Source organism: Salvelinus sp. IW2-2015, linkage group LG15 (genome assembly GCF_002910315.2).
Source record: "Salvelinus sp. IW2-2015 linkage group LG15, ASM291031v2, whole genome shotgun sequence".
NCBI classification, from domain to species: Eukaryota; Metazoa; Chordata; class Actinopteri; order Salmoniformes; family Salmonidae; genus Salvelinus; species Salvelinus sp. IW2-2015.
In genome coordinates this window covers 49,870,618-49,882,447 of record NC_036855.1, presented here as the reverse complement: position 1 = coordinate 49,882,447, position 11,830 = coordinate 49,870,618, and the positions used below count along the sequence as shown (strand labels likewise).

The following is an 11,830-nucleotide window of genomic DNA, read 5'->3' as shown; positions in this document are numbered from 1 at the left end:
AACTAAATGTGCACCGAGTTTGGGAAACGCTGAAATAACCCATGGACCAGTTTTGGATGAAATCATATGGCGACATCACATACCCTAAAACACAAAACCACTCAACCTACAGTACGCCTTAAAAATACGACAGTCAGACCATAGAAAACCATGCAGACATGCACGGACACACACGTTGAAGGGCTGGCACACACACACACACAGGATGTGTAGCAGCATAGACTTTAGGTGTCCTCAGCGGTGACATCCAGCTTCCGCTGAGGGATGTAAACGGTTCTGGTGCCCGCCGGCGCCGTGTGTCCATGGCTGGTGGTTACCACGGTAGCCTGCGGGGTATGGAAGAAACTGTGCTGGGGGAGGGCCGTCCCTTTGGGCGTGGTCATCTGAAGAGGAGAGAAAGACAACGACAGAGAACTTAGCAGATGCTTACAATCAACATCACACCTCGTTTATATAATCAGTGAAGTTATTTACCCAAGCACTGAACCAGCAGCACACCATTAGCAATTACGGAAGAGGGGTTTGCCTTTGACTGTTTGTGTGTGTGATAAGATTATTGGGGTGTGAGGCTGTGTGTGTATGTATGCTGTGTGTGACCCAGTGTGTGTGTGTGTGTGTGTGTGTGTGTGTGTGTGTGTAACAGTGTTTGTGTGGATGTATGTATGCAAGCATGTATCTCACCTGCTGTAGGCTGATTAGCGTGAGTGGTTGCCCGCCTGGGCCGGTCATCTGGTGTTGGACTGGCACGGGGGACATGGGCTTAACGAACACCATGCCGCCCCTCTGATGCAGGCCCATGTGGGGAGGCAGGGGGCTGGGCATGGAGCTGGGGTGCTCCGGGGTGTGGGCAGTGCCAGGGCTGCAAGCAGGCACAGAGCCAGGCCCAGGGATGAGGCCCAGGTTCTGCAGGGTAAAGTTGAGGATGGCAGGGCTGGGGAAGCGGTGTCCCAAGGCAGAGAAGGGCGAGGAGGGGGGAGGCCTGTGGAGGGGGAGGCTGGTGGGGGTGAACTCCTGGATCGGGGGAGGTCTAGAGCCTGGGAAGGAGAGAGGGAAGATATTGTTATTAATTAGTCATAAGATACAGATTTCCAACTTTAATTGAGTTTAAGTCATCTGATACCGAATGCTTGTACGCTTTACTCAAGGTCCCCAGAAAATAATAAACGAAAAGACATAGTTCAAATTTGCGTTAGTGTGTGTACTGACTGTGAATAAATGTTAAAGGTGTGTATACCTGCGGTGGGTGTGTGGTAGATGTTGTAGGTGGGTGTGAAGGCTTTGCTGCTCTCTGTGTTGTGGTCTTTGTAGCTGAAGAGGGACTGCTGGGAGATGGGGATCAGGTAGCCAGTGGGGATCAGAGTCTGGAACACAGACAGACCGAGAGAAAAGAGAGTCATTAAGACAGTATTATGGATGCAACGATTCACCGATACGCATCGGTCCCAGATTTAAATGTTTAAGATACAAGTACGTTGGTCCTCAGACCAGAACCAAATGTAGCATGCATTGGTCAGAAAATCAATTCAAACATTACGAGTCACTGGTTCATAAGTTCAATACATTCTTTCTACATCCGAAAATACCTCTTATCTTTTGTATCGAACTGCATATAACTCTGTTGACAGTCATTGCTCGACAAGTCATTTTATCAGTAACCTAGTCAAACTGTGCCCAGCTTCACATACTGACCAACGCGAGTTGGTCTACCAAATCTGTGTGGCACATTCAAATACTAAAATGGCTTGCATGATATTAAGATTGCATGATATTAAGATTGCATGCAATTAAGATTGTGACAATCACAATCTTTATATCACTATAAATCACTATGTGATTTGCTAGGTTTTTGATATACAGTTGAAGAAGGAAGTTTACATACACTTTAGCCAAATACATTTAAACTCCGTTTTTCACAATTCCTGACATTTAATCTGAGTAAAAAAATCCCTGTCTCAGGTCAATTAGGATCCCCACTTTATTTTAAGAATGTGAAATGTCAGAATAATAGTTGAGAGAATGATTTATTTCATCACATTCCCAGTGGGTCAGAAGTTTACATACACTCAATTAGTATTTGGTAGCATTGCCTTTAAATTGTTTAACTTGGGTCAAACGTGTCGGGTAGCCTTCCACAAGCTTCCCACAATAAGTTGGGTGAATTCTGGCCCATTCCTCCTGACAGAGCTGGTGTAACTYAGTCAGGTTTGTAGGCCTTGCTCGAATATGCTTTTTCAGTTCTGCCCACAGATTTTCTATAGGATTGAGGTCAGGGCTTTTTGAGGGCCACTCCAATACCTTGACTTTGTTGTCCTTAAGCCATTTTGCCACAACTTTGGAAGAATGCTTGCTTGTATGTAAACTAGAGGTCGACCGATTATGATTCTTCAACACCGATAACGATTATTGGGGGACCAAAAACAGCCGATACCGATTAATCGGCCGATTTATATACAGTATATATATATATATTTGTAATAATGACAATTACAACAATACTGAATGAACACTTTTATTTTAACTTAATATAATACATAAATAAAATCATTTTAGTCTCAAATAAATAATGAAACATGTTCAATTTGGTTTAAATAATGCAAAAACACAGTGTTGGAGAAGAAAGTAAAAGTGCAATATGTGCCATGTAAAAAAGTTAACGTTTAAGTTCCTTGCTCAGAACATGAGAACATATGAAAGCTGGTGGTTCCTTTTAAAATGAGTCTTCAATATTCACAGTTAAGAAGTTTTAGGTTGTAGGTATTATAGGAATTATAGGTATTATAGGAATTTCTCTCTATACCATTTGTATTTCATATACCTTTGACTATTGGATGTTCTAATAGGTAATTTAGTATTGCCAGCCTAATCTCGGGAGTTGATAGGCTTGAAGTCATAAACAGCGCAATGCTTGAAGCACAGTAAAGAGCTGCTGGCAAACGTAGGAAAGTGCTATTTGAATTAGAGGTCGACCGATTAATCGGAATGGCCGATTAATTAGGGCCGATTTCAAGTTTTCATAACAATCGGAAATCGGTATTTTTGGGCGTCGATTTGCCGATTTTATCTTTATTTAACTAGGCAAGTCAGTTAAGACATTCTTATTTTCAATGACGGCCTAGGAACGTTCTGCCAGAACGACAGATTTTTAACCTTGTCAGCTCGGGGGATCCAATCTTGCAACCTTACAGTTAACTAGTCCACTGCTCTAACACCTGATTACATTGCACTCCACGAGGAGCCTGCCTGTTACGCGAATGCAGTAAGTTAAGGTAAATTGCTAGCTACCATTAAACTTATCTTGTAAAAAAACAAATCAATCAATGACTGTCATTGCTCCAATGTGTACTTAACCATAAACATCAATGCCTTTCTTAAAATCAATACACAAGTATATATTTTTAAACCTGCATATTTAGCTAAAAGAAATCCAGGTTAGCAGGCAATATTAACCAGGTGAAATTGTGTCATTTCTCTTGCGTTCGTTGCACGCAGAGTCAGGGTATATGCAACAGTTTGGGCCGCCTGGCTCTTTGCTAACTAATTTGCCAGAATTTTACGTAATTATGACATAACATTGAAGGTTGTGCAATGTAACAGGAATATTTAGACTCATGGATGACACCCGTTAGATGAAATACGGAACGGAATAAACGTTTTGTTTTCGAGGTGATAGTTTCCGGATTAGTCAAAGGTATATGGTTTAGAGAGAAATAGTCGACGCGTTATAATTCCTGTAATAACTTGCGGCTGAACTTGAAAGGGGTTCCTTCGTTATTTTACGGTTCGTGTCTTCCATAGAGAATGTCTCGATCTACTTCAAATAAGCATTGCAGTTCTAGACACAAACAGGTGCGCCTAGCACCTAACTACCATAGCCCGTTCGAAGGCACTTAAATCTTTTGTCTTGCCCATTCACCCTCTGAGCGGCACACATACACAATCCATGTCTCAAGGCTTCAATATCCTTCTTTAACATGTCTCCTCATGTTCATCTACACTGATTGAAGTGGATTTAACAAGTGACATCAATAAGGGATCATAGCTTTCACCTGATCAGTCTATGTCATGGAAAGAGCAGGTGTCCTGAAAGTTTTGTATTTATTTAACCCTTACTTAACTAGGCAAGTCAGTTGAACAAATTCTTATTTACAATGACGGCCTACCCCGGCCAAACCCTAACCCGGACGACGCTGGGCCAATTGTGCGCCGCCCTATGGGACTCCCAATCACGGCCGGTTGTGATACAGCCTGGAATCGAACCAGGGTTTGTAGTGACGCCTCTAGCACTGAGATGCAGGGCTTAGACCGCTGCGCCACTCAGGAGCCCTTGTATACTCAGTGTATATGGTATTTAAAAAAAAATATATATACACAGGATAAGGTTGCTAATTTCATAACGAGGACAGCAATCACTTTTGCGAGGCGCACTGCATGGCCAAAGCGAGAGAAGATCACTCCATAAAAATGTCCAAATGGTCAAAACCATTCGATTTTGAGATGGGGGTGAAATATATTCAAAAATTGTGAAATATATTCATTGGCTATGTCATAGCTAATTTGTAAACAATAAATATTGATAAATTAGTTAAAAAAGTGAATTAGTGGGTGGTGGTAATTTCAGAACCAAAGTGGGGGGGACAACAACAAAAATTACTGGCTACATTGCCCCCTAATCTGATAGTGGTACTGGGGTGGTAGATGCCTAGTCTCCCTTATGGCTCAGCTCAGGTGCCTACATAGTACATACACCAGAGACATGCATCACACGCACACAGAAGTCAGCTCAGACAGATCCAGCTCAGAGAAGCCCAGCCCATGAGCTTCATCACCATCAGATTTTAATTTAGACTTCCACTGGCTGGGGCAGAGCTCCAGGACATCTATATAAGGTGGTGTCAGAGGAGGGCCAGAAAAATTGCAAAAGACTACAGCCACCCAAGCCATAGACTTACCACTCTGCTACAGTCCGGCAAATGGTACCGGGGCATCGGCTCACGGACCAACAGGTCATAAGACTACTAAATAGTAATAAGACTGCTAAATTGTTAATTAAATGGTCACCAGATCAATCGGCACAGACCCTATCTTGCACTGACGCTATGCACAATCACAAGACTATACATACACACTGGCCTATAGACACTTGATCTGGTACCAGTACTCTCTGTATTGTGCAATTTTTGTGTATTTTATTCCTTGTGTTACTATTTTTAAACTTTGCATTGTTGGGAAGGGCTCGTAAGCAAGCATTTCACGGTAAAGACTACACCCGTTGTATTCGGAGCAGGTGACATTTTTTTTTTATTAATATGAATGTGTTTATGCAACAAATGTTTGTGCATTGAATAGTATCGCATCGATTCGTTCTCTAATCGTTTCAAACTAAAACGTATCATTCCTGTATCGTATTGCAGCTCATGTATCGAATATTCTTGAAAGGGAAAGATGCACATCCCTATACATCATCCAAAGATACTATACACACATAACATCTAAAGCCAAGTGTTTTCTGTTATTACCAGTATCGGTATTTTAGCTATGTGTGTGTTGTGTGTTTACCTCTGTGTGTAGGTGTTGGGGGTTCAGTGGAACAGATCTGACAGGCGTGAGCCCTGCCTCGCTGTCGGAGGTCGCGACCTTCTCCTCCTCCAGGAAGGTCTCCAGGTTCTGCTCCAGTGTCTGATTGGCTGCTACGGCCACTGAGCTCCCAGGGGTGTTGACGAACTCTGGGTCCAGGTGGAGGGCTCGGGGCGAAGGACGGCTGGAGACGAGACCCCCGCGACGCGCTTTTAGACGAGCCTGGAGGATCTCACACAGCTTAGGAGACGTGTCCTGGAGGAGAGCAGAGAAAGAGAGGTGGGTTAGCTTCGTATGACTGTTGCTATAACTATTTATCAGGCTTCTTTATTTGTATGTCATTGCCAAAGTTCTCTACTAGTGACAAGTCACCTCACATTCTGGTCAAAGTAGGTACAACTGAGCTGCGCAGAGGCAGAAGTAAAGAACAGGTCTTACCCTGGTGCTGGAGTCAATCCTCTTGGCCTTGGAGGGGCTTTCCTCTGAGGTTCTCTCTGAACACACACGTTTTAGTGCCGAGGGGCTGCTGGTTGGCAGCTTGTTCGTAGCAGACGAGTGGCCTTGCACTGTGACATCACTCGGGCTCCGCCCCGTCTTATCCTCGAAGGTCATGGAGCGCACAGCGAGGCTGGTTGGCTGAGGCCTGGTTAGGGGATGTGGCCTGAAGGAGGAGGGGTGCATGTAGATGGCGTAGGGACCGCCTCCCTGGTGTTGGGGCAGCAGCATAGGGATGAGGGGTGAACACTGGGCAGGGTGGAAGGACATTGCCCCAGTAGGTTGGGGGGTGAACTGTGCCCGTGGGGTGAGGTGGACAGTGCTGGCACGGGCTTCTGTGGGTGTTAATATTGGGGGCTGGGGAGCTCCTGGCTTTTTAGCAGCTTTCTGTTGATGAGCTGGCAGTGACTCAGTCACAGTAACTGCAGGCTTAGGTGTCCTGTCAACAACCCTAGAATGAGACAAGACTCATTGTAACATCTGACAGTCTGAGTTGAGGTTAACGAGGAAACGTAGAACATTTCTGGTTAATTTAGAAGAATAAAGGATACGATAGCGCAATGAGAATCAGGCAGCACTTACTTGTTTGATTGCTGGTCAAGCTGGATCTTACAGATGGCCGCTAGTTGGGCCATTTTGGTGGGAAAGAACTCACTGCTCGAGGAATCATCTGAAAAGAAAAACAGAAGCTAATTTAGACACCCAACTCTCAGTGAAAACATCTGAATACTCCATCTCCCAGATTCTATCTAAATATCTCCCAGGACTTACTCTTGACAGGGCTGGTAGGGGCTGAGTTGATCTTGCGCCGGTCTTCCTGGATGATCTTGGCCAGTTTGATGAGGGAGGGGTGGCGGGTGAAGCTGCGTTTGCTCCCCGGGGAGGAGAAGAGATTTTTGGCACAGTTGTCTACGGAGGTACGAGACTCAAGTTTCCTCTTGGCAGTCGCTGTAGTGGCAGTGGTCTCTATGTGTGAATTGAAACACAAGATTTCGTCTGGTGAATGGGAGAGGCAGGTTGGACACCATTACAGGTTAAATGGTAACATAGTGTCTGACTTACAAAGTTCATATAAACCACTAACTTGTATAGCAAAAGTTCAGCATAGCTTCAATGGCACAGGGTACTTCTATATCATGTAGAAATTGAGGACATGTGATGCCTATAAAGGCCTTGTGATAGTGTTATTATGTATGGTAACCCCTTCAAGTGAAGTATTATTGTGAAGACAGTGTGTTCTGATGAGTGCCTACCCTTCACATTGGGGAAGTCCTCAGTGCCGGTCCATTCAAAGGCTGGCTTCCTCCCTTTCTCCTCTGTCACATGGACCTTCTCTATCAGCTTCAGGCTCCGCAGCACGTTGGCTATATCATACAGCCTGCGGACCTTAGCTGCAAACACACAGACACACATTCAAACATTACTCATCATCACTAGATGAAGACCGTAAGGTCTTAATACACTTGAGGGAGCATCTCAGTGTGCAGAATCTTACTTATTGCGTCAACTACACACTCAACTTGTATGATAAAGCTTGTGTATCCTAGCTAAAAATGTGCTGAGAGAAGAGATTTGCTAGTTAGTAATTATGTTATATACATACTTCCACAGGCTGTGCCAGAGGCATGAAGGACTGTTTTGCCCTTATAGGCTCAACACTCACTCTTGAACTTGCTCTTGTCCTGATCAGCCACCTGGTCCTCTCCAATGAGGATCCTGGCAGCCACATCTAAACTGACCACCCGAGGTGTGGACACCAGGAACAACATGACAAACTTCTGGCTCATCACCCTCAGAGACTTGTCCTTCCTGCTGTTCACGGAGGCTGGAGAGAACACAGGGGAATAATAGCAAGGTTATTACATAGCCAAGACCATGGTCACTCAGTTCAGCCCACTAAAACAAGAAATATCTACAGGGAAAACTTTTTTCTACAAAATCCTTGCCGTACAGGGTCAATCAATTGCATGCTACATATAACGAACAATTGTATTAATATCTCTTAATCAAATGAGGTTAATCCTGGCCTCTCACCTGCTTTAAACTCCACCCCAGGAAGCTCCACGAAGAACATCTCCTTCTGGCCCTGTTCTCCTCCCTCCACCTCCTCGTTCTCTTTCTCCTCACCGTCCGAGTCAAACTCCTTTTCCAGGCTGCGCTGGCGGATCTGCTGCATCTGTTGCCCGTAGCGYTGCTCCTCGCCCACCTGCCGCAACTTGGCCAGGGTCTGTGGCAGGTTAGCGCGCCCGTGCCACGTGTAGCGATTCTTGGCCAGCCGGCTGACCATGTGCAAGCTCTCCAGCACATTCATGATGTCATAGATGCGCCTGCGCTCCACATCTGTTCGGACAGAGAAGAGAAAATGCGAGTTGAATAAACAGGAGTAAAGTGGTCTTGTGTGTATACTGTCTGTCTATAGTTTGTAACTGCTTATTTACAGCATCAGCATATAGGCCTAAACTTAGGGAATACATGCTGTATTTATTGCATTCTTCAAAAAACTCAATTTGAAAATGTAAGGGTAATATAGCCGGACTATTCTGAGAAAAAATGGAATGGGAATAAAGACAGTGGAGAGAGAGAGAAGTAAAACAGGACGTACTAAGCTCTGTGGCAACATCATCCAGACTGATGTCGTTGTTGAGTGCAGGGTTGGGGTAATCGGGGTAGCGGGCAAGGAACTTGTGACAGAGCAAACCCAGACTCTTCTCTTTTCTGCTGATCTGTTTCTCCCCTTCCTCTCCAAGCTCAGGGTCCTATGGGTGAAAAGGAAATAGATCAAACAGGCAATCAATACATTTCTAAGGTCTTAGCTTCAGACTCATTTGTGTGTGTGTGTGTGTGTGTGTGTAAGTGGGTATGTATTATTTTACCATGGCATCCCTTCCCTCGGGGTCCATACACAGCTCTTTCTCTCTGTTCCTGATCTCAGGGCTGGCAGCACTGATCAGCATTTTCAAATTTGAGGTTGGAGTCCAAGGCTCACCAGCCCCAGTTTCCTTTCCTTTAGTTGGGGTCAAAAGGGGTCCCATGTTGGATTGAATCTCTGTTAGCACAGTGCCTTGGGTAGATGCTTTCCTTGGTGTTGTTGTCAGTGCTTGTGGCTCTGCAAAGACATTACCCTGTTGGACAAAGTAATTAAATAGCAGAGTATTTAAGGATTACTGGATGTCATGGTTAGAGTTAGTTATGTAACAGTTAGTCAAATGCCCTTGAACATACATTAAACAGAATCTGCTATACAGCATATGAACTACTATATAAACACTAAGATAGTAAACTGGATTTAAAAAAACAACAGAAACATGCAAGTTAGCTAGAAATTACTAACCTTGTGGTTAAAGGTGGTGGTTTGTGTTTTATGGTTCAGATTCTGTGACTCGGGTAAAGTGCTCGACATTTTCCACCTAAATTTCAATCAAAACACAGGATGTAAGACTGATATTTGCTAACAAAAAAAGCAGTGTCTAACTAGTTAGACCAATAACAGTTAACATTAGCAAGCTGATCAATGTATTTGATTCACTTAAATGTAAGTTTCACAAAATGTTCTAGGTTTAGTTCCCGTTTCTTAACCGCATTATATTTATTCGGCGTTAACATACTAATGATATAGCTCTAATTCAATCACATTTACCAAATAATACCGTGCCTCTTGGTTGATTACCTATATGAATCTTAAAAATCGAATCGAAATATCACAGTTAATGTTTGGCGGTAAATGACATACACTCTATCGAATGAGCAAGCGAAACGGCTTCAACGACACGCCTATTTGCGGCAAGCAACCAGTTAGAATGAAGCGGGAGATGACCTCAAGGAAATTCGGACCGTCCCGCGCAGGTAAATGTTTTTTTAAATCTTGGCGCGGAAGGTCCAGACACATTCTAATGACACAACCCGGAACATTGAAATGTGAAACGCATGGATAACTTGTGATATTTGACATAACTTATAGTGCACGAAAGCAAGTCCGCATGAATAAATGAGTGTCATTTTTTTTGTTAGAAGTTAATAAAGGCTGGCAGAACAAAATTGTATCGCTTTCCAACTAGTTTGTTAGCCAGCTAATAAGCTATTGCGCGCGCGGGTTAATGTCACCGCCGCGCCGGTTTCTAATCAGCTGGCTCGCTAGTTATAGCTACGTCTTCCAAAAACAACCACTTTTTGCTAGCTACCACTCACAAATACGCGCCTTAATACTTCACATGAGGTGTATTAAATATGATAGAAACTACAAATGCACATTCATTTACATGAGATCCCATGCAATGTGGATAGCAATAGCTAGCTGACCAGCACGCCACGTACAGTAAGGCGCGGGTTAACTCGATCACTAGACTCCAACAAATGGTGTAAAGTACAGTAGCTAGCTAGCTAAAGGTTGTGAATAAGATCTGACTGACAATCAGTCCCATAAAGAGAAATGAAGACCACAAATATGTAGTTACTTACCCTATAGCACAGGTTACATTTGTGCACCTCTCAAATTCTTGTTTGCATCCCCTTGAAAAGTCAAGCAGCTAAAGGCGATAAGTGTGCTGGCTGACAAAACAATCCTAATATCTTGAGAAAATGTGAAATGTTGTCAATGTCCCCATGCAATTTCGGAACCAGGCGGTAAGCTAATTCACACTAAAGGTATAAAAGGAGAGCCAAAAGGACTTTTGCCCTGTAGTCCTACCCAAGTGAGTAAAATACGTTTATTTCTGGACCATTTCATTTGTCCCGCCTAGTTTCACGCGTATAGAACGCCCAGAACTRCCTCCACCGGATCGAGCCAACCATCACAATGTGAAACTACTCACGCCTAATCCCACGAGTTTACATTAAACGCTGCACGGYTATCTTGCCAGAAACGTGGCATAAAGCCAATTCAATTTTGGCAACCATTAAATTGTGCTACGTCTATTTCAACATCTTTCCATAGTTTATTTTTCCTCTGATTTTGGCGAAGAAGAAAACACGAATATACAGCAAAGGTGGCTGGTGGGGGGAGGAGCTATAGCAGGACGGGCTCATTGTAATGGCTGGAATGGCGTTTTAAAACGGAGTCAAACACCTCAGACATAAAGAAACCACATGTTTGACTCCGTTCCAAAGCTCAATTCCAGCCATTACAATGAGCCCARCAATCTCTGATATAAAGTACCCACAATAGACTTATATAACATTATCATAGTTTCTAGTACCATATCAGTGTAGCCATTCTGTAAAATGTTACCATATCATGCAGACTAGCAGACGATAACATGCCGTTTCAATTTGTTGGAGATAAAAATGAACGAAATAGAAGTAAAAAGTGTATCATACCTATATCTCCATAAAATACTAAAACGTTATGGCACCAATGTCATTTTTTAACGATTAATTGGGATTGGTGTTTTATTTTGTGCGTTGACTCAGAGGGAGATTGGGAGATACAATTTGTGATACAATTTGCACAGATTTGCTCTAGGCATGAGACATTCGATACAATGTCGCTAGATGTCACCAAAATCATTCTATCTGTAAGTATCCATGGAAACGGATGGCGCAGGGGAGCTGGTGGAGAAAACGCTGGGCGCATTGGGCGCGCGGTCCAGTGACGCGACGTGATATTATCGATTGAGGAGAGAAGTGGGACTTTGCTGAGCAAAGCGAAGCATGCACTGGCTGTTCAAGAAGGAAAGGGAASGTAGCGAGTGACGTGCTGTAGGGAGCAGTTCGTCTTTGAAGGGAAACATTAAATTCGCTGCTGATGTGTTGGGTGAGTAGATAC

At 43.7% G+C, this 11,830-nt stretch overlaps 1 protein-coding gene across 2 annotated transcripts; it reads right to left on the bottom strand.

Moving 5' to 3' along the window:
• Window positions 1-127: 127 nt before the first annotated feature.
• e2f8 (E2F transcription factor 8) lies at window positions 128-10,767 on the bottom strand. 2 transcript variants are annotated; one of them, XM_024002531.2, is made up of 14 exons: window positions 10,525-10,767; window positions 9,401-9,476; window positions 8,943-9,191; window positions 8,672-8,825; window positions 8,104-8,409; window positions 7,733-7,894; window positions 7,323-7,460; window positions 6,841-7,065; window positions 6,652-6,739; window positions 6,013-6,520; window positions 5,557-5,829; window positions 1,235-1,361; window positions 682-1,034; window positions 128-383 (listed from the first exon to the last, which is right to left on the bottom strand). In XM_024002531.2, exons 2-14 carry the CDS (start codon window positions 9,467-9,469, stop codon window positions 225-227), a joined length of 2,811 nt encoding a protein of 936 aa, XP_023858299.1. In that variant the 5' UTR covers window positions 9,470-9,476; window positions 10,525-10,767; the 3' UTR covers window positions 128-224. The 2 variants fall into 2 exon arrangements, with proteins under 2 accessions (XP_023858299.1, XP_023858300.1); XM_024002532.2 differs by having other exon boundaries at window positions 6,841-7,035.
• Window positions 10,768-11,830: the final 1,063 nt, after the last annotated feature.